This window comes from Alosa alosa, chromosome 20, assembly GCF_017589495.1.
Source record: "Alosa alosa isolate M-15738 ecotype Scorff River chromosome 20, AALO_Geno_1.1, whole genome shotgun sequence".
NCBI classification, from domain to species: Eukaryota; Metazoa; Chordata; class Actinopteri; order Clupeiformes; family Clupeidae; genus Alosa; species Alosa alosa.
Window position 1 is genome coordinate 10,720,400 of NC_063208.1, and position 23,470 is coordinate 10,743,869.

General features: G+C 41.2%; 1 protein-coding gene across 2 annotated transcripts; it reads left to right on the forward strand.

The window, feature by feature from the left end:
- The first annotated feature begins 364 nt into the window (after window positions 1–364).
- On the forward strand, window positions 365–21,756 carry LOC125285447 (programmed cell death 6 interacting protein). Of its 2 annotated transcripts, none has more exons than XM_048229899.1 (18): window positions 365–694; window positions 5,862–5,910; window positions 7,414–7,483; window positions 7,943–8,071; window positions 8,269–8,421; window positions 11,740–11,840; window positions 12,421–12,552; window positions 13,630–13,852; window positions 14,409–14,532; window positions 15,634–15,811; window positions 16,517–16,628; window positions 17,266–17,435; window positions 17,703–17,951; window positions 19,195–19,329; window positions 19,726–19,820; window positions 19,936–20,071; window positions 20,162–20,352; window positions 20,702–21,756. In XM_048229899.1, the coding sequence occupies exons 1-18, from the start codon at window positions 489–491 to the stop codon at window positions 20,883–20,885; spliced, it is 2,637 nt and encodes an 878-aa protein (XP_048085856.1). In that variant the 5' UTR covers window positions 365–488; the 3' UTR covers window positions 20,886–21,756. The 2 variants fall into 2 exon arrangements, with proteins under 2 accessions (XP_048085856.1, XP_048085857.1); XM_048229900.1 differs by having other exon boundaries at window positions 12,436–12,552.
- Window positions 21,757–23,470: the final 1,714 nt, after the last annotated feature.

The window sequence follows — 23,470 nt, forward strand, 5'->3', positions numbered from 1 at the left end:
GACTGGTACACGATCAGGAAATTTAGTTTTGATTCGAGACATGTCAAGCCATCACAAGTCAAAGAGGCAAAGTCCGAGTCAAGTCTTGAGTGAATAGTATTCAAGTCCAAGTCGAGTCGCAAGTCATGCCGAATTTTATCAAGTCAAGTCTGAAGTCATTAAAATCATGACTCAAGTCTGACTCGAGTCCAAGTCATGTGACTCGAGTCCACATGTCTGGTATTAGATCATCCATGGTTTAGTAGCCTACCGTGCCCAGTGCCACAGACAAGTGCGCACTTACTTGCTCACAAGCGCCCTCTGGTAGGCCTACATAAGCAGAATCCGGAAGTTCGGAAATTCTAGAAAGTCTCGCTCAACCCTTTGCTATGACGTAAGTGTTCTGACGTTCCAGACGGAGCTGTACCCAGGAAGTTAGCCACTGTTGTGTTTCTTCAGGTGTAGATTTGCGTTTTACTGAAAAAGAAACGATAATCCGGCGCGCCAATATGGCGACGTTTATATCAGTCCCGTTTAAAAAGTCCACGGAAGTCGATTTAGTGAAACCACTATCGAAATTTGTCACAGCCACGTATCCAGTTGGTGAGGAACAGGCTGAATACATACGTGCGGTTGAGGAACTCAATAAGCTGCGCAAAAGCGCTCTTGGGAGGCCCCTGGACAAACACGAGAGCTCCTTGGACATATTGTTGCGGTGAGCATTATTGTAATGTTAACTTTTCTGATCACTCCAAGTTATACAACTCGATTAAGTGTTTCCTGTTGTTAGTTCTTTCTTTGTGGTAAACCAAATAGCTAGCATGGAGTAACGTTACGTATGTTAGCTACTTGCCCGCCGCACCCATGATCACGGTCAATTTACCTGTAAACTAGGGTGGGTTTCTGACATTGTTTGGCCGTTAAGTCTATCGAAACGGCGAGTTTTCAAGCGACGGTCTCTTGTTTGGATGTGACAACAAAGTTTGGAAGGTGCTTTATTGGTTGGCTAAACTGCAATCTCTTGCTTGCTGCAAACGAGCTAAGTGCTATTCCACCTAATTTACTAAAGTAATTTAATGATAAACTAAGTAACATTAGGCTAACTTAGTCGAAGAAACACAACCTTTGTCTACATACCATTACCCTAACGGTAATCTTACGCGTTACACAAGGAAGGCGCTTGTCGCCTTTCTTTTACTTGTCAGGCTAGTTAGTAGCAAATCCCGCTAGCTTAATGTATTTTGTCAGTTGAGTAGGCTACTTCTCGTATGGTTATGTTGAACGGTGTCGGAAAATGAGGAATAACTAGAATCTTAAATCATTACCAGTCTGAAATAGTTACAATCGTCAACATCACATCATAATCATCTGTAACATGAATGCATGTGCTGGAAAGCGTTGGCAAGTGAGCCTTTGGATTTCTGTGCCATCAATAAGTATGACACTAAATTGCCATCACTTACTCCTGTCTAATCTGTCATTGTCTGCCATACATGACAATGTTATTTGCATGTGAGGATATGTAGGTGGAAGCTGGGTGTAGATAGTGTGAGCTTCCTGGTGATCCCACATCCATGGCTAATGCATGCACTCTCTGGAGACAAGGTTACTGTTACTTCCTAGTGACACATTGTCACTGACAATTTAAAAAGATTTAGAATTATTCAAAGCCCCACATTTTATGTTTTGCCTGCCATGTTCTCATTAAGCTTTTTTGGACCAGTTCAATGACATGGATTTAAAGGTGCTGTGAGTGGCTGTAGCATTTTGTTCTTATTTCTATATAAAAAAAACACCTTTCACTCCTGACAGCACACTATGCAGAAGCTTGGCCTTTGATAATACAGCAGTGTTAGTCACATTAGTTGCATTACTTAACCTAAATGTGCACACTTTGTGATAATGCAACAACATCTTGAAACAACCCTTTAAATTTAGGTGAAACAATCACCAATTCAAATTGTGTTCACCTTCATCCTTAACTGCTACCCTGAGTGTCATCTATATGAGGCATTTCAGGGCTCCAGACTAACTTTTTGCACTGGTTGCACTGGTGCGCCTAACTTTTTTTCTTAGGTGCACCAGCACAAAAGTTAGGTGCACCCAAATTTTCAACCACATCGCATTTAACACAGCAGCAGGTTCACTTTTTTTCCTTAATTACTGTCCTATATAGGTTGTCCTATGAGTTATGATTTACAATTCTACAAGAAAAGTAACTTAATGAAGTGTTGGTGCTTTAAGTGCTTCACTGAGCTGAAATTTAAACTTAAAACATCTCAAGATGTATTAAATAAAAATAACAGTGAGTAAATTAACAGTGCACGTCTTTTGAGGGCTTCAAACTGCACATCTCATGGCTCAATGTTTTACATACTATCCTTCATGATCTTTAGGCCTTTGCTAAACCAGCTCGCCACGCTAGCATCTTCCATAGAAATGTATTTGAGCACAATTTAAAGAGATGTTCCAAGTAGCCTGGGGGATTTTTATGTGATTTTGCAATGATTGCAATAATCATTTGACAGCCCCACAATGCAATTTACTTTTTAATCTTAGTATTTTTAAATTGTCAATAAGAACATAGTTAATGCAGTAACGAAATGGTAGGCCTATTATTATAGGCTATTGCAATGACTTGCCATGCTCGATCTAAATGTGTCCATTCAATTCACCGTACACAATGACCAATGTATACATGCAGGGAATATTCAGGCTTTAAATGTAGCAGCGATATTCGGTTTGCGCGATAATTGCATGATCGATCTGTATCTCGCGCGCAAAACGAATATTGCTGTTGAAAACCGGGTTACTCCCTGCATGTAACTGCGGTCAATGACGCACTCCTTTTCGGCGATATCTGTATCTTTGTCGTTCGGTCGTTGTATGCATTGTTCGCAATTTTAAGACGTCTTTTCATCTGCAATGACTCCTATAAATTTGGTGCAAGTGGCATTCCTATAGGCCTACGTCGGGTTTACTTCAAACTATTTTTCTGGTGAATAATTATTTCGGACTGAACTTGGTGAAGGGAAGTTTCACTAGGCCTATCGTAGGCAACTATAAACTTGATCATCATCTCGGGCTCGTCGGATCGGTTTGCTGCTGCCAGCCGCTGAAAGGCAGTGGGGAGAGGGGACATTTATCTCGGCCTATGTGACCACACTGTAATGCAACTACATCCACTCTGTTTATCTGACGGCTCTCTCTCTCTCTCTCTCTCTCTCTCTCTCTGCACCACATGCATTTTCAAATTTACACACAGGCACTGGCGCCACGGCCAATTAGAGGGGAGGTCCCACCCTTCACTATCTGTGATTTGTTTAAACCACGATATTGGCCAAATATGTGTCTGTTATTGAACCAAAGGTTAGAGTTTCAATGCGGACACTTTTTCCTCTCTCGAATAGCTGGTTGCACCGGTGCGACCTCCGATTTTTTTTTTTTTTCGCGCACTTTGAAAAATTAGATTGCATAAAATCGACCAAATTGGTCGCACTCTGGAGCCCTGCATTGAATTGGTTTAGAATGTTTCAAATGCAGGATACACATAGCCTGGCGAGCCAGACCCACATTAAAATGTAGGGTCTGGGCACTCACCGTTCGCAGTGCTCAGTCCAAGGGGCGGGATAATCAGTTGTCTTTCAAATTCCCTCTGCACGCAATGGGGAGCGGCAGCGCTAATGAGTCCCATCGTTTCCCACCAGCGGAGCTGGTTGGCTAGTTCAAGCGTTTGCCAACATAATAAAAAGCTTAACTTCGTGTCACACTGTTAAGCCAGCAGCAACATCCATCTTAATTTGTTTTCAAGTAGCAGGGAATTCAAAGCCAAACCGTTTGCAACTCTGCCATCAATCATTATGTTAAGCCCACCTAACGACTCTATACACGATTTCAATGGCCTGATTAAGTTTCGATTTCTGGAGCTCACAAGCCAACGGAGAGTTGCTAGACTAGCCCTGGCAGCAGGGCTGTAATTTGCTGCCGCTAGGGGCGCGTCTAGATTTCTAGGCTAGGATACACATTCACCATTCCCCACTCTCCATCCATTCTCTCTCTCTCAAAAACAAAACAAAAAAACAGCATTTGCAATGTGTGGTTAGTGTTCTACATACTGGCAGGTGTCACATGTTTCATTAAGGTGCTGCATGTTGGAAGTGGTGAGAAGAAACCTCCCCAATGATTCAACCAATCATATTCAACCAGTCCAACTATTTTTATCTCAAGGCATTTCTTGTATTTTAGGCCTAGCATTCAAACTACATTTCAGAGGAGACCTTAGGTAACGATTAATACTACGACAATAAATACTACTACCAAAGGATGAGAATGCAGAAGTTTCAGCGCTAGTCAAAGTGTAGTTGAAGGGGATGGTGGTAGAAGAAGAAGAAGGAGTTAGATGTGTAAGGAGAGAAGAAGGGAAGTGCATGGTAAGTGTATAGTAAGTGCATGGTAAGTGTATGTTTGGGTTGTTAGAAGTGTTAGGAGAGGAGGTACTCTCGGAAGAGTTGGGTCTTCAAGAACTTCTTCTCTATTTATTAACTACTAGTCGCGGTTAATACATTGATTTTGCTAAATTTCTTCAGCTATGAGGTTAATACACGGGGGCAGTTAATATGGTATATGTTTTGGGGTTTTTTGTAAGTACTATAAGCACTCATGGGTATAATCAATAGAGTTCTCAGTAATGTGTTTATTTTATTAATAATTCAGTGATTGAAACAGGATGCCTTTATGCACTAATTGCATGATCGATCTGTATGCTAGAGTGAGTAAAATGTTTGAATGAGTTCTCTTATGAAGTTAAAAGTTGTGAACATGGATTCATATTTTTTATATCAGTTCTAGCATTAACAGCATGATTGTGATTTGTGTTACTGATCCTGTTTGCCCAGGACCTTGATAATTAATATATTAGTGTACAGTGTACAGCTCATACGTTTTTGAATCCATGCTAAAGTTGACTAAAAAGAGGAATATAAAATCATCTTTTGCTAATTGGTCTTAATGCCTCAAGTAAAAAAAATGAGGAAATATCCAACCTTTAAGGACACCAATTTTCTTTGTGAATGATTAATGTATCGTAAATAAATGTGTTTCCTTAAAATACAAGACATCTATGTGTATGCACTATGCATCCTGATAAAGTTCCCTTGACCTTTGGAATTAAATAGCCCCATATCATCACATACCCTTCACCATACCTAGAGATTGGCATGGTTTTATTTCAGTTAGCCTAATAGCTAGTTTGATTTGCATTGAGATGATCTTATGGAAAGTACCATGCCAATCGTGAGATATGGTGAAGGGTATGTGATGATGTGGGGCTATTTTAATTCCAAAGGCCAAGGGAACTTTATCAAGATTTTTACTTAAGGCGTTAAGATCAAGTTCCAAAAGGTGATTTTATATTCCTATTTTTATTCAACTTTAGCATGGGTTCAAAAACTTTTGAGCCTAACTCTAGTTGCATGTCATAACATCCCCAAAGAAGTACCAATGATTAAACCAAGGCCTAATGGTCAATCTAGTCCATCCCTTTTGAGCTATAGGTATATGGTGCTAAGTGCCACATCTAACTCTTTGTGTAATTAATTATTTGTACCAATGTTATTAATACAGTAAAAAAATTGCTTAAAGATAATTTGGTTTAGTAAAGCTAACTCCTCCCTGAATCTCCCCTGAGGAAGTCTCGAGAGTGCCAAGCAGGAGGCTGATTTGCATGGAGAGGAAAGGTTCTCAGGATTTGTTAGCCAAATAGATCTGTGTCTGTCTGTGGCTACATTACAGTAGCGTGAAGTAGGAACTAAACTGTGGTGTGGCTGTGACTGATAGACTGATATGCTCCTCACTAAGTATCACCTACATTCTGCTTCATACAGGTACTATGATCAGCTCTGTGTCGTTGAACCCAAATTTCCATTCCCAGAGGTAAGAACCCCCCCAAACACGAACACACTCAATTCTACTTAATGACACTAACAGCTATTCAGATACTCATGACTGGGCCCTCATTTATCAATCGTGAAAAGTTTCTAGATTTTAAAGGTTTCTAAATCTAACTAGTGAAATGTAGAACAAACAATATGTAATGTACATGCTGGTTATATGCACACCAGTAAGAAATCAGCGTTGATAAATCCCACACATTCTTATCCACCACACTTGTGTAGGCTCTGGGTCATTTGCATTCTGAAACACCTCCAATTGTATAGTACTATGTATGATATGAAATAATTCCTTTAAAAGCCACATGGATTTAGTTTATTTCCTCACCGAATTAATGGAGAACAGAGCAAAGAAGACAAACTTAAAGCCACCACCCAGCGGTGGTGAGTTATGAAATGCATCTGACGATCAATTCATACAAACAATAACATTGTTTAGCAATAGTTTAAGACATAACAATGGAAGAAGTGCAATTTTAATTGCCAATGGTTATATTACCAGTACAGTAGATCACGTTTATTATTAGCCACTTGCTAACCTCTTACTGCATGAGTGTTAGTTTTGTATACAACTAGGTTGCTAAGGGGGAAAAAAGCAATGCTCTTAACCAAAGACTTTAGAGCACTACGCTCTAAAATCTTTGCTCTTAAGTCGTAAACTTTTGCTGAAATTGTTTAAGACAAAGATTCTAAAGTGCAAAGCTCTAAAATTTTTGGTTGAAGATGTTTAAAAATATGAGAACTGAATTGAAAACGAAGACATTCCAATGGACCTGACGCTCAAGAAATGGAGCTGTCTAGTCTGTCCAGACTCCAACAGTGGACTTTGATGAAGTTCTAAACTCTGCTGTCTCTTGATGTGGCACTCGTGATTTATTTATATTGCAGTTTTCCTATTCCACCACTGGGTGCTCTGCGTAAGCATGGTCAGAGATGTGCGTATATTTACGCACATTCCTAAGTACAAGTACAAGTTCATAAATTGCGCTCTTTGCATAGGAGTGGTCATACTTACCCATTATGCACAGATCTGTGTGTACACATTATTGATAAAGGAGGATCCTAGTATATTAATTCAAGATTTCAAGATTACTTCATTACATCTCATTAAACCTTTTGGGTTAATTATACTTGGATCTGTGTCTGTTACTTACCCACCCACCCCAAAGTGCCATTTCTGTGTGCTCTTTTGGTGGCTGTGTTTTCATATCTGATAAAAAAAACAAACAATTTAAACACCTAAATAATGTGCACTGATATGTGGTTGGCACTCTGAGCAGTTATCTCAAACTAGCCTGTGTGTGATAGTTACCCAGGGTAAATAAATCTGCAAAGCAAATGTTATTCTGATTTTAAAAATGTTATGCACTTTGCACTTCAAATATAGCTAACGTTTTAGTATAGCTGTTTTTGTCCTATTGTGGAACGTCTACCTGAAATTCTCTGCTGATGACTATTAATGTATATGTATTCCCTTTTCCTGTAGCTCTGTCTCACGTTCACCTGGAAGGATGCCTTTGATAAAGGATCTCTCTTTGGAGGTTCTGTTAAACTTGGTGAGACTCAGTCATGCATACAGTGTACACAGAAGGAGGAATGTAGGCCATGTTTTTTAATCAGCAACTGTGAAGCGACATGTGACTACAAAAGGTTTAATCACTGATTTTATAATGAATTTGGCAAAGGTAATCACATTTATGCAAGATCCTGACCTGAAGAATACTATTTAGTTCAATATAGTTGTAAACAAAATGGCACAGTCATATAATTAAAAACTTTACATTGATTGTATCAAAAGAAATCTATATTTAGTTGGTTGAAACCTACTACCACATCTGTCACTAATCACTTAAGATGAGTGTTAAATGTATAAAGTCTGACTGGTTGGAATGGATGAATCATCACTTACGTATTCCTTTATGGCTCCTATGTCAGAGGGACCCTTTGGAACAGTTTGTTTACTTATAGGGGTGTGGTCGTCATTGTCTTTTCTGTTTTTCTATGGGTCTGGGCAGCACTGGCATGTTTGGGCTATGAGAAGACTTGCGTTTTGTTCAACATTGGAGCTTTGGCCAGTCAGATTGCCTCAGAGCAGAACCTGGACAGTGATGAAGGACTAAAGGCTGCTGCCAAGAACTATCAAGTGAGCTTTAAGATAAAAAAACATTAATATATACATGTGTGTACTCACACTACCATTCTTCAATCTTATTCTAATGCATTCAGCAGTATACCAGACCATAACTTAGAGCAAAAAAGAAATGACCTGTTGGAAAAGGCTCACAGAACCCCACAGACTCAAGTAAATTGACACCTCCATCCTGCTTTTATCTCTGTAGCTTCGCCAGTGGTGCATTTGCACACATAAAAGACACTGTGTTATCTATGCTGTCCCGGGAGCCTACCATGGACATCTCCCCAGAGACTGCCAGCACCCTCAGTCAGATCATGCTGGCTCAGGCTCAGGAAGTCTTCTGCATCAAAGCCACCTCTGGTAAGCATCTTTCTCTACACAGTTCCTCTAGATGTCAAGCCTGAATTAAATGTTAGACACTGCTTGTGCAGTACATCAGCCATGTGGACTGGCCATGGTATTACTGAAACCAGAGACCTGAGGTGTAATAGCAAGTGTACCCTGTAGCCTCGTTCTGGCCGGCGGGTGAATAAGGCGAATACATCGTGCCAATCATGTGTTGTGATCTTGCAGCTGGAGCACAGTTGGTGTCGTTAAGCCTTGCGCACACGCAGTTCTGTCTGAAATAGATGCCCGATAAGTGCCCAAAATACGTTGCAATATGGCCGCCGATTGGAGGGACTTGCCTAAAAGGACTTTGGTGAAACTTTGTAATTGTAACCATGTTACACTGTGAATCACTATTGAATGGACATAAACAGACATCATAGTTTTTGAGACACAGTCCTGTATTTCACATAGATTATTATGACCGCCGCGCAGCTGCACATGCACACACACAGGCACATGCACATAAACAGGCAAACACACAAGCACATGCACGCACGCGCACACACACACACACACCCACACACCCACACACACATAAACATAAACATGTACACGCACACATGCACACAATTCAAGAATTTCTCAGAATTATGAACAGGCAAGATGGGGGTGGGGTTGTATAAAATGTATATTACATGTGAAATCTATGAACTAATCATGTTTTGGTACTTGTTGTCTAGCAGATACCAGTGAGAATTGAGTGTGCATAATGCAATTCAGTGAGACAGTTAGAATCATATATGCCTTTCAGCGTGACTTATTTTTGTGGAAAACATGTGCTGGACTGGGCGGCGGTCATATTTTGGACCGCTCTGCTATCTATTTATTTATTTATTTATTTATTTATTTCACCCGCTCAATTAAAGTGAGGATTTTTATGCCATGTAGTGCTTAGACTGGTAGGTAGAGAATCAAGACCTTTTGTGTAAAGTATAAGTGTAGTAGTCATGAAATGAGGCGGTTCCCATATACTGTCCACACCACACATTTGCCAAAGACTTTTTGTGTTCTGCTTTGTCATGCGGTTTGGTCGGAAGGACAGGAAGTCAAATGATGCCAGATGTCATCCATGCAGTGATTTCACAAGGGAGTTGTAGTATTTAGTGTTATTTATCTGACATTTTCACAGGCATGTATAACAGGCTTCCCACGGGTCATGGAATTTCAGAAGAATCATTGAATTTTGATAAAGTCTGTTCCAGACAAGGACAGTCAGGGAATTGTATCATATTTTGGGAAAAGTCATGGAGAAATCAGGGGGTTTTGTTGTAAAGTAGTTAAAGTATTTTAAAATTTACTTGCCAAAATACATGGATACAAATATATTTCCGTGCAGAATTGGTGAATATCTGGTTATTAGCTTTACTGCTTTGTTTAGTCAATGCCCATTTATTCACCTTTCCCTCTAAAAAAAAGTCAAAGATTCTTGAACGCCACGTGGCTGCTCTGAAATCTTTGGTCAGTATATTGTACCATTTATTATAGATCATAGAAAGTCAGGGAAAAGTCATGGAATTTTACATTTTACTTGGAGTGGGAACCCTGGTACAAGCAAAATGCTCTTGAGTGCTATCCCCTAGAGCAGTGGTCCCCAAACTTTTTCTTCCGAGGGCCAGCTCACTATGCCTGGCTCTAAGAGGGGGCCAGCTCACTATGCCTGGCTCTAAGAGAGGGCCAGAGACTACTGAGTATATTAGTAACCATAAATAGCTTAGTGCTGTGAACAACAGCAGTCTACCTTAGTTGAATATTCCATTACATTTAATCATAGGCTACTGCAATTTAATACCATTGTTAGCTGTGTTTTATATTGCAATCATGCCATATCAGTGTAAAATGTAGCTCAAATGAAATTATACTAATAAAAAATAGCATTCCCAAAAGTATTAGCAGGGAGTCCCAAAAGTGTATTTTATTCAAAATGTGTGAACTCTGAACTCTGTCTTTGCATACACAGCTCAAGTTGTGAACAAGCAATATCCTACAAATAATTTGAAGTTCTCAAACTATGAGTTTTATGAAGTGCTGGCAAAAACATCTGAAATAACCACTTTCACTCACCTGATGAGAACTTTGTGAATTTGTATGAACATTTGAACGAGTGAATAAAATATAGAAAAAAATATCCCAGCAAGTCCCAGAAATATGACTTGAATAGAAGTTAGTTAGTTATTAACAATTAATTGATAAACTTGTAGAATACTTTGAGCACTGATGCAGTCAGCATAGGCCTTTTACATTGTTTGCAGGTAGGTCTACATTTCATTCCGTTTTCGATGGCAAACGCGAAACAGCCATGTGCATACATGTGTACTGTTAAGACTTGCCATAGAGAATGAATGGGGGAAATTACGGAGGTTATAGTTTGACGATGTCGTACTCCCATGCGGGCCAGATGCTATATACCACGGACATGTTTTGGGGGGCCACCCAAAATGAAGTGGCGGGCCGTAGTTTGGGGACCACTGCTCTAGGGCATCGTTTTCCAACCTTGGAGTCGCGACCCCATGTGGGGTCACCTGAAATTCAAATGGGGTCGGCTGAGATATATGGGGTATCTTACAATTGACCAGTACATTGCATAAAAATATATATGGAAACCCCCATGATATCCAAGTTAAGTCAGATCCTTCATTACAATCTAGCTATGTAGCCTAAAAATAAACTTAGACATGCCGCATGAGCTCATCATGAGGAATAATGCTTGATTGCTTTAAAGCAGCAAAACAACTTTGCTACTTTGATTGCTTCAAAGTAGCTAAACTACCAGGCGAGTTAGTCAAACAAACAAATTAGCTTGCTAGGACATTTGGGGGAAATACCGCTCTCAACTGGATGTTACAGCAGAGATGAGATGCACTCTCTCATGTTGTGAATGATTGGGGTCGCCAATGTTTTGTGACTTCATCAATAGGGTCACCTACCAAAAAAGGTTGGGATCCCCTGCTCTAGGGACCGGAATCTCTGATGATGTATAAGAAGGATGAGAATAATTAGGGGAAAGTGTGTTCTGCAGATATAGTATGTGGAAGTGGAAGCTGGTACAAAGTACAGTGTGTCGGTTTAGGACCAAGGTTAACGGTTAATGGTTGTTTCGAGACTTGTAATTTCATTCCTATGTCAAGACCAATAAAAAATTGTAAATAAACGTTCTGGGACTAAGAAGGGAAGTCCACATGTGTCAACTTTACTACAACTAAATAATAACAATACCTTTGATCTCTACCATGCCAATAATATGCAGTGTTCCTCATTTTTGTGTATGCACATTTGTATGTGTTCTTTTAGATAAGATGAAGGATGCCATTATCGCTAAACTGGCTAACCAAGCTGCAGATTTTTACGGCGATGCATTTAAGCAGTGCCAGTATAAAGAAAATCTTCCCAAGGTTCGTACACTTGCAGTGACACTTGCATGCACGCACGCACACTCCACCACACAAACATACACCTTTCTAGATTGTCCTACCTAATGTATAGGCACATCATAGACCTTGAAAAAAGTTGCAGCTAGTACTGTAATTTCCCGTGTATTAGCCGCATTGTGTATAAACTGCAGGACCGTGTTTTATTCAAGTTCAAAAAACAAAACCTTATTAACTGCCCCATATTAATAAAAAAAAACATATTAACTGCCCATATAATTACCATATTAACTGCCCCTGTGTATTGACTTCATAGTTGAAGAAATGTATCAACCTCGGCTAATAGTTGGGAAATTACGGTAACTAACTTGAATCATATAAGTGAGTGCATACAGTATGTGTGTGTGTTTTTGGAAGGGATGGTTTGGGGGGCATGCGTGTGAGTGTTAGGGGTTTTGCTCTGATTTTCTTGTTCTTTTCTCTCTTCCTGTACCCCATGCTGTGTGTCTGTGCTCCTCTTGTGATTGCTGCGATGTCTGTTTGCTTGCTTGCTTGTTTTGGTGGTTGCCGTGGTGTTTGTTGCCGTGGTGCTCTCCCTGGTCAGTATTTTTATTTCCAGGAGGTGCTCCCGGTCCTGGCTGCCAAACACTGCATGATGCAGGCCACTGCTGAACTGCACCAGGCCGCCCTGGCCAATCAGAAGAAGCGCTTCGGAGAGGAGATTGCTCGCCTGCAAGTGAGTGAGAGAGAGAGAGTGTGTGTGTGTGTGTGTTAGTGTGTGTGTTACACACTTATTTGTCTCATGGAAATAAGATTAACTGATGGTACATAGGGAGGGACATATAATTCTTCCATTCTGTTTAGATGATGACAATTAAATCTACATTAGAAGACCCAGTATATCAAATGGCCCAATATTGTGAGCTTTTGGTCGTATTTGCCCTCTGGGTTTTTATCTAAAATAGGCCTGCCATTATTGCTCAAATCTAACACATGGTTTACCTTCAGCTCTAATTCCCAGGTTTCACCAAAATAGCAACATGACATATTAAAAAAACTAATCTGAATATGTCGGGCCTAATGCCAGTCAGATAAACTCAGCATCCATGCAAGTAGCTGTTAACCACACAGCTACTGCAGGCACATAGTAGGCTATATGACTTCCACTTTGTTATTTGAAACTTCCCGATAAATATCAGTGAGTTGTTGTCATACAGGTTATTTCATTTGATGTTTTCTTTCCTGGCACTTCTTATCTCTCAGTGGCTGTTCCGTAAAGGTGTGGTGATCTACTAAGCAGCAAATGATTTGGCTCATGTCTACTTTGATCCTTTCATTTGATGTACTTTATCATATTTGGGGCAAAGTCATGGAATATTAGGGAATTTTGTTGTAGCAGTTTAAAATGTACTTGCCAAAATACATTAATACAAATATATTTCCAACCAGAATTGGTGTATCTGGTTATTAGCTTTACTGTTTGTTTGAGTAGCCCAACTTTGTTTATTCAATGCCCACTTATTCATCTTCTGCTCTAAAAAAAGGATTCTTGAACGCTACCTAGCTGCTCTGAAATCGTTGGTCGGTATATTGTACTATTCATTATATAGTGTTCCCTGAGAATGTAAAGGGCGTAGTGTTCCCTGAGAATGTAGTAGTAGTAGTAGTAGTAGTAGTAGTAGGGTATTCATTTTCCATTATGAATGTAAAGGATAGTCGATTTCAGAAGTTTGTCATGTAATACAGAATTGTCATCAGTTTGATTCATAGAGGATGTTTAACTATTTCTTTGTCCTTTTCTATATTTCTGTAGCATGCAACTGAGCTGGTGAAAACAGTTGCATCACGTTATGATGAGTATGTCAATGTCAAGGATCTGTCAGAGCGTGTTAACAGAGCTCTTACCGCTGCAAAGAAAGACAACGACTTCATCTACCACGACCGTGTGCCTGAGCTCAAGGACCTTGAGCACATCGGCAAGGCAACCCTCGTCAAGGCCACCGCCATCCAAAACCCTCTCAGCCAGAAGTTTTCCGGTAAAAAATTCAGGGACATTCTATTCCACAGCACTGTACATCACAGGGAGATTCAGCATCACATTTACATCCACTATCAACATGTACACCAAGGCAGTATAAAACAGTGATGACTCATTCAACTAAACGACACACACAACGGTAACCATTAAGTGCTCAACAGTGGACAAAGGGGAAAGGACAAACTTATGATTCTGTCAGCGGGTTGTCCTAAGAAGTGCCACAGTGGCTGCGGGTGCCAAGCTTTTACCCTTGTAAACTTCTCAACTTCGGGGGGCATAATGATGAAGTGACAATTGAGTGTGTGTGTGATGTCCTGCACATTTGGACACTGTAGGTCTACACAAAGATGCGCTCAGGCTGTGGTTTGAGGTTAGGAACTTGTGCAGACCTCAACAAACTATATTGCTTCAAACATCATGTACTATTTGGTATACACCATCCAATACACTGCCTCTTCTTGCATGTTATATTTTTAGTCTCTAGATGGCTTTGATGTCTACACTCGGGTTAGATTGTCTATAAGTGTGTGTGTGTGTGTGTGTGTATTTTATAGATCTTTTTGAGAAGATGGTTCCCATGGCAGTGCAGCAATCAGTGAGCATGTCCAACCAGAGGAAGGCCGAAACGGTCAACAGACTGGTCGGCAGCCTGAGAGAGGCCACTAATCTCTGCAACGGGTGAGGATACCACTGTGTTTGTAAATGTTTGAAAACTGAGACGAACAGTTGCTGGAGTTTTGAGAAAGACATGTTGTCCCACTTTTGCCCAATATAGGATTTCAGCTCTCTGACTTCTGAACTGTGCACTAATAACTAGTTTGATGATCCTTCTCCTCTTTAACCCAGAGGATGCAGAGTCCATGGTTTCCTACACATTTTGATGGGCCTATTCTACTATGCTTTAGTCCGTTTGAAATGAGCTTGTGCCCAAATAAGACCGCAGCATTTCTGATCATGTCTAAATATGGTTTCTTCTTTGCATGGTAGAGCTTTAACCAGTGGTTCTGTTTTTACTAGTATAGTGCCATCTAAGCCCCTGAAGATCATTGTTTTTGCCTCTCTGAATATCTTAATTATATTACTATATATGATGAAATCCCAATATTCACAATTTCAAGACAACGTCTCTCTGAGATCAACTTGATATCATGGTTTTGCTCAAATATACATACACACCACTTCAAAAATAGCCAACTGGCGTGTTCTCTGCACACATTTTGAGCTATCTGCGTGTATGTCAATGCCGCGTAAACATACACGCCACTTATCGTCTCACTTCTCCGTGTATGTCAATGGCAAGTATATGGCGCCCTCTAGGGTTAGGGTTATGGTTAGGGTTATGGGGTTGATAAACATGCCAAAATGCTATTATGCGTTAGATAACACGCTAGAGGCCATTGGCGTGTCATACATACGCAGTTCATGATATCAGTCTGCTGAGGTGCTGATTTATACCCAATTTATACCCAATGGGGCCAGTTAACCTGATTAGTGATGAAATGTTCCTCCTTGTGTTGTATTTAGCATTACACAACTTTTCCAGCCTTTTGTTGCCCATGTGCCAACTTTTTTGAACCGGGTTGCCGGCATCAAATTCAAAATGAGCACATAATATTAATGAAAATAGTCAAATTTGTCGGTTTCAATATTTTTTATGTTATAGTTATGTATATGTTGTCTATGTCCTTTTTGCAAGTAAATATGGGAAAACCAGGGTTGTAGTTCTCTGTACAGTCAGTTGTAACTGCATGTTGATTCCTTACCTGTGTTCATCACCAGAGTTCTGGCGTCTCTGAACCTGCCGGCCGCTCTGGAGGATCTGTCTGGGGATTCTGTGCCTCAGTCCATCCTGGAGAAGTCCCGTGCTGTGATGTCTCAGGGTGGACTCCAGAGTGTGGAGATGCTAATCAAGGAGCTGCCAGAGCTTCTCACACGCAACAGAGAGATACTTGATGAGGTCAGACACACGTGAGATCACCAGACCGAGATAGATTACCCTAGTGATGGGCAAATGAAGCTTTGGTGAACCACCAAAGCTTCATTTGCCCATCACTAGATTACCCTTAACCCCTATCCTGACCATGTCAGCACTGCTCATACAAAAAACTCATCAGGAAGAAAAAGTCTCCATTTAAAATAAGTCTGTCAGTGCTGTAATGATTCTTTTATCTTGCAAGATCAATGTGTATTTATGTATTTTATTACCATTTACTTTCTGTTTTATAACAGTTTTCAGACTATGTCTTAGCTGTAGGCTAAAGTTAATGAGGTGAAGCATTAGTTCTGAGAGCTATTTCACATTTCTCAGATATTTCAGAAAAATACTTACTTAGTTTTAAGGCAAGCTATTATGAAAGTCATGTATTTACAACACTGAAGGGGAAATGTCTAATGACGGCCTTATCCAATCTATATCACCCATTACTTTATGTGTTGCTTTTTTTTGTTCACGTAACATGAAAATATGCTCACAATGTTCACAATGCACACAATGTTCTGGCCATTAAATAGCCTTAGTTGCTGAAATGGTCTTAAATTAAACAAACAAACAAACATGAAAATATGAAATGTTACATAGAGGGAGTTTATTATGTTATTGTGCCCATGTGGCCCACATTATGTTGAGTGTGTGATTGCATGTACACGTTTCTACTATATACAGTCTCTGAAGATGCTGAACGATGAGGAGGCCACAGATAATGAGTTGAGGGCCAAATTCAACCAACGCTGGAACAGAACACCCTCTGGTGACCTGTACAAACCCCTCAGAACAGGTATAAACGCAGTCCCAAACAACTGGTATAAGCACACATATACCTGTACCCACAGTACAGGTACACACAGTAATACACACTGCAAAAAATTTAATCTAACTAAGTGTTATTAATCTTATAATAAGATCAAAAAATCTATTTGGTATTGTTTTTAGTATAAAAAGACTTACCTAGCGCGCTCTCTAAAGATAATTTTTACTTAATTTAAGAAGACCTCGACTTATTTTAAGGAGTCTTATCAAGACAAATTTACTTAACGCACTGGCTGACAGATTTGCTTGTTTTTAGGACAAATTTGCTTAACACACTGGCAGAAAAATTGGCTTGTTTTCAGGATGAGATGTCTTAAAATAAGTCAAACTTTTCTTAAATAAAGTCAAATGATTTCACGAGAAAGCGCTAGGTAAGTCTCTTTATACTGAAAACAATACAAACTAGTTTTTTTTAATAATCTTGGTTAGATTTTATTAGATAAGCAGTTTTTGCAGTGCAAGATGTTGTTACAGACACAAAAGCAGAAATTATCAATGCTTTTGAGAGCAAGTATGCAGATGTATCCCTTGTGTGCCCAATCACCACTGTGCTCCACCTGTGTAGTTGACCTGTTCCTTTCTCTGTTCCCTCCGCGTCCCTCCAGAGGGAGCTAACTTCAGCAGTGTGCTGGACAAGGCAGTCGCAGCTGACCAGGTGGTGCGTGAGCGCTTCAACACCCACTGTGAGATGATTGCGCTTCTGTGCCGCCCTGAGAACGAGCTCAATGCTGCCATTCCCTCTGCTAACCCCACCAAAACACTACAGGGCAGCGAGGTAAGCTAACCCCACCAAAACACTACAGGGCAGTGAGGTATGCAGGCATGCTGTTATCATGTTATCATTCCCCTCTGCTAACCCCACCAAAACACTACAAGGCAGTGAGGTAAGCTAACCCCACCAAAACACTACAGGGCAGTGAGGTAAGCTCAATGCTGCCCCACAGAGGTGCCCCTGTGTCTATGGGATGACTGACCATGGAGCATGTTTCATGTTGTCATCATGTTGTCATATGTGTTGTTTTTTGTGTGTGTGTGTGTATAGGTGGTCAGTGTGTTGCGAGCACAGCTGACTCAGCTGGATGAGGTCAAGCAGGAGCGCGAGGCCCTGGAGGAGGAAGTCAAGGCTGTGACTTTCGATCTGTCGTCCTCCTTCCTGACTGCCCTGGCTCAGGACGGCGCCATCAACGAGGAGGCTCTCAGCACCAGCGCATTACAGACACACTATGGCAACCACACAGAGCGCGTCCAGAAGAGCCTACGGGCTCAGGAAGAGCTCCTCGCCAAGATACAGGTACACTCACAACAAGGGGTCTAAATCTGACCATTTAAAACACACTATGGGTTAAATAAACACCAACTCTGGACCATACTACTGTGAGCTGCTGTCACACTCACAGAGTAAAAACCTCACTCTGGGTAAGAATCTGTAGCCTGCTGAGTAAGCAGGTCAGGTAATCTGATGGATTGGAGGATCTGGATTGGATCTGGATTGAGGGCAGTTGCACACATGCTGTCCCAAACAGTTGCTATTGATAGTGCAATGATTAGCTTGTTGATAATACTGATATTGAGTCATCTCCTTGCTGAACCTGTAAATTAAGTTTGTAGTCAGCCATTCAGCTCCTAGTTAACTCATTGAATGCCAAGCTGTTTTCGGAAGCTTTGCCCTAGAGTACCAGCAATCTAGACCATTGTTGAACACATACAATGGCTCGTTTGAAAGGTGAGACTTTAATCTCTCAGTGGGTGCAAACCGTGTATTTCTACACGCCTCTGTTCCTGAGAAATCCCAAGCTAAACAGTGGCTAGTTTTCATCAAAATCTCTTTTTTTTTCTTCTAGAAATGGAGATATAACGTCTTTCATGAAATATGAAGTGTTGCCTGTAAAGTTTCCGGGAAGTGACCTGGCGAGACTGCCACCTAGTGATAGACCCACGAAAATGGCCTGGTTTTGAGCTGACGTGCATGCGTCACTGATTCGACCAAAAGCGGCAACCGAGTTATGATAAAATGTCCAGATAAAATGTCCAGATTGTGCGTTTTCATGAGTTTTCGATCGTCATATATTTCATTTCCATTCCACAGAGTTCCCAAAATCACATATAAGGTGTGTTAGAGTGTCTAGTTTCGTAATTAAAAAAAAAAAGCTAAAAACGTAATATTACGTTTTTGGCACTCAACGCATGGGAAGGAAAAACGTAATATTAAGTTTTTGGCACTCAATGAGTTAAGTGCCATATTCAGGATGCAGTGCAAACAAATTGAATGTGTCATTGTCTGATCACATTACTCACTCAATTATTCGGCTACTCAACGCTGATTCTTACAGTCAATTCATCAAGAGAATTTTATTGTTTGAAAACCCTACTGTATAGACTTTTAACCACAGACTATGCCCAGAAGAATTTGAATAAATAGAGGAGAAGCTTTCTAAAGGCACGGCACCTACTGCACCCAGACCCCAGGCATGCGGTGGAGGTGTGTTCTCCAGTTCCAGTGTTAAGTCATTCCTGTGTTCCCTTCTCTTTGGCAGACCTCCCACCAGGAATTTTCAGCACTTAAGCAGTCCACCAATGAGGCAAATGCCAGAGAGGAGGTCCTGAAGAAGCTCGCCGCAGCTCACGACAACTACACTGAGATCTCTAGCAACCTGAAGGAGGGCACGAAGGTACATGGGCAAGAATATATCTTTGGCAATTTGGTGTCCATGTTGACTTGGAACATTTATATTCAAAAGTACACATACGGATTCCCATCAGTTCAAAAATGGTGCAGCTATACACAGAAAGCCATTTTATTAAGTGAACTGGTATTCTTGTAGCTGCACAAATACCTCAGGCCACTTAACAAACACAGAGCTAAGCTGAGCACTCTGGCAACCTGAAGGAGGGCACTTATGCCATAAACACACCCGGTTATTTTCACTACAAAGAAGAACAAACACAGACTCAAATAGGCACACTAAACATGCAGTAAATTCATGTGGTTGTCTCTTCTTTGCGCTTCTCTCCCCTCTTCTTTTCTGTCTCTATTGGGGCTCTCTTCTCCTCCCATTCCCCTCTAGTTTTATAATGACCTGACGGAGATCTTGCTGAAGTTCCAGAATAAGTGCAGTGACATCGTCTTTGCCCGCAAGACAGAGCGGGATGAGCTCCTCAAGTAAGAACTTGGAGTATTTATGAAGTCTTTGTGTGTGTCTTTTTCGGTCTATGGTGTACTTGTGACTCGATGAGATTGTGATTTGCTGAATGACCCTCCTTTCTGTGTATTGCAGAGAACTGCAACAGAGTATTGCCCGTGAGCCCAGTGCCCCATCTTTCAATGTTCCAGCCTATCAGAGCACTCCCAGCAGCACAAATCCCGCCTCTGCCCCAACTCCAACTCCAGCTCCAGCACCGCGGACCATTTTTGTGAGTGCAAAAAATCAGAGCATGGTCCTGTTTAGGAACATTCCGGTCAAGACCAGGTTGTTGGTCTAACTGCTCAATGTGTCCTTTTAGCCCCAAACGACCCCGGCCAAAGCCGCTCCCCCTGCCAGACCACCTCCCCCGAGCGTCACTCCACAGGCGGCTAGCAGCAACGCTCCACCCAGCTCCGCTCCTGCCGCTGCTGGCAGCAACCCCCCACCGGTGGCTCCTGCAGCTTCTCAAGCCCAAGGACCCCCATATCCAACCTATCAAGGATACCCAGGGTAACACACACACACACACACACACACACATTTGATTTCACAAATTTCATACAGAAAGGACATCACACAGCAAGGCTGCCTATCACAGCTGATATGGAGCAGAATTTTGCCAGCCGTTTAGAATTTCTTTTTGGTAGCCCTGCCAGTCTTAGTCCACTAACAGTCACACACTCTCACACACATTCACGCCTGTCAGTCAGGTGTTCGCTATTCCATCACAGTACTTCACCTATTACTATTGCACCTCTCAACACACTGGACTTCACTCTTCTTCACAAATCACATGCTCACCATTTGCAACAGTGATGTGCTGTGTGCCTGACTGCTCGCCTGTTTTCTTGTGTCTTAGGTACTACCAGATGCCAGTGGGCTATAACCCGTATATGTATGGGGGTCAGTATGGAGTTCCCTATGCCATGCCGTATCAGACGCCACCTGCGCCGGGAAGCTATCCAGCAGCCCCTCCCAACCAGCAACCTTATCCCTACCCTCAGCAGGCTGGCCAACAGCAGCCTTACTACCCACAGCAATAAGCACTTCTACCAGTCTATCCTACCCTTTAAAACTTTACCCTGAATCCCTCAAGGTCCCTCTACACCACGACTTACACATCCTAAACACCCTGAGGCCTACCTTCTAACCCAAATCTACCTTCTTACACCACAATAACTTGCAGAGCTCTAAATGACTTGACATGGTGTTTCCTCAACGCCTTGTACCTTAATCCACATCTGTACGACTACTACCCCAATAACTTCACCACAGACACAGCCCTGCTATCCCAGCAATAATTACTTTTATGTTCTTAATCCCTATGCTTAACCCTGAAAAACCTAGCACTCCTCTTATCCGCCCCTAACCCCCGTCAAGAACGAGTTCCCCAAATGTGGAACTACCTCTGAACCTCAATTTTTTTTTTTTTTTTTTTTTTTTGTTGTTTCTTTTTTGGCTGCATGTGAACAACGTAATGCTGACAGTTATTCTCCCTCTTCAGAATCCACAAACTTCTTTAAGCCGAGCCCAGTCACCTCCCTTACCCTACCCCCCTTCCTCTTTCACTGACGTCCAAAGTTAGAAAGGCGCTTCTTTGGGGCATGCGTCTTATTTTTATATTAAATACTTCAGTACACCCTAACTTGCTTGAAGGAGTATAATCACATAGGAAAGTAAACAGTATATTCTAGTGGGAGTTTCTGATTTTGTGTACATGCTGATCATTGTTGGGAGGAACCGTCTTATTAAAATTTCTTTATTGCTGTTCTTTTTGTTGCATCGCATCCATCATTTTAGTCAAGAGTTTTTGGAGGGCTTCACTGATGTAATTACTTGATTAACAATCAGAATATGTTTGAGTTTTTATGTTTTCATGTGGGATTAAAATCTGGACATAAAGCAGTTGCGCTATGTCTCTTGTGTGTTGCACAGTTTCTTGTGTGTGTATGCGCATGTGCTAAATACTACATGAAGTCACTTCACTGTATGTAGTAACGTGTGAATGTCTAAAAAAAAGGCTGTTTTGGGCATAGTGACTGAGTAAAGGGGATGACTTGTTAGCTGGTATACTTTCATGTTGGCACAGTAACAAGTCATTCATTTACTTGACAGTGATTTTGGAATGCTGGTGGGTTACAATTGGGTATTGGTGCATTAATGGGGCATTAGTAATGCTGGAGAAATAGCATTCAATAGCAATATTGTTGATATTTGAACTCAACAGCTAAACAAAAACACCTTTTGACGATGTGATGGTTTTGCCTTCCCATTGCCATGTGCACCAGCACTAACTAACACACCCTGTTTTTGATTGGCTGGATTAAGTGTTCTGTGGATGGGTGCGCCCATGTTTGTTTCCCCATCTACAGAGCTAGTGCTGGTGTGAACATAATATTCACATGTCATTATCTGAGGAAAAATTGTATGTCAACTAAGCACGGAAGGGGTCATGTCTGCGGTGGGACATTAATCAGTGTCCAGTGTCTAATATTCCCTCTTTATTTTGGTAGCCTCACATCTTTAGTTTCAACGATATAGCATCGCAGTTGAGCTGATTTGACTCATGATGGTCACTGGCTGAAAAAAACTGACTAGTCAACCAACTTGCCAAACAGACTCTTTCTTGCCCCTGCCCAGCAGGCCATGCCCATTGCTTATGTTGAACTCTGCCCCAAATGTGTTGAATGGCCAATGAAGGCAGAGGGCCAACAGGGTGGGGAAAATAGACCTCTGATGTCATACCACCACCATTTAGCAGAGCACCCTTTGCAGTCCACACAGATCTTTGACATTCCGGTGCAGACTGTCATCAGGTCTTGCTCGTCACAATATCAGGTCACTAACTTGATTGCATCAATCTAATCACAGTTCAAATTCAAAAATGTCTCACTCTAAAGTCTCACACTGAAAAGATGGTGTAATAGCGAAAGATATCTGATCGACAGTGGATAAAACATTCAGAGGTGTAGTCATCACATTCTAGACAATTAAATGAAGTGAAGGTAGCTTTGACGTAATTGAGATTTTTCCCTTGAAATGTACTCAGTTGTGTTGGTGTTGATTTGTCTGGTTGTCTGACAGAAAGATCTCTGTCTTTAGAGATCAACTGATATTTAGACATGTTCCTAAGCATGACCATGGCAAACAGCTGGCTATGGAACTAAATATTTCCCATTATTTCATATAATTGAAAATGGTTATTGTGAGCATAGTAAATAACTCTGCCCAAGTGTCACATCTAATCAAGATGTAAATGCATCTGTCTCCCTCAAAAAAAGAATGTGATTGCTAACCACCTGGACTGCTTGAGGAAAGCCCAAGAGGCTGACTTAAAGGTCTTAAAATAAGATCAGTTCCAGCAGAACAAGTACTGTGGCATTCCATTCACCTGAAAGACCCTTCTCAAGGGTGATAAGTATATGGTTAATGACAAACCTGTGTATTTCAAAGTGGTAAATCTAATAGAAGATTGCAAAGCCATGGGGCTCTTATTGATTAACCACAAACTGACTTGGGAACCTGGGAATTAACTTACCCAAGTTTGTCATTAACCGCTATACCCCCACGGTTACCCAATAAAGTTGCGGAAACACCGGCTGCCTGCCACCACTACAAATGTGCCACA

Excerpts from the sequence above, each read along its gene's own strand:
- LOC125285447 (XM_048229899.1), top strand. The coding sequence starts at position 489 with ATGGCGACGTTTATATCAGTCCCGTTTAAAAAGTCCACGGAAGTCGAT. Across the intron at positions 13,853-14,408 it reads TCTCAGCCAGAAGTTTTCCG|ATCTTTTTGAGAAGATGGTT; the intron begins GTAAAAAATTCA and ends TGTATTTTATAG. Across the intron at positions 19,821-19,935 it reads GAGCGGGATGAGCTCCTCAA|AGAACTGCAACAGAGTATTG; the intron begins GTAAGAACTTGG and ends TGTGTATTGCAG.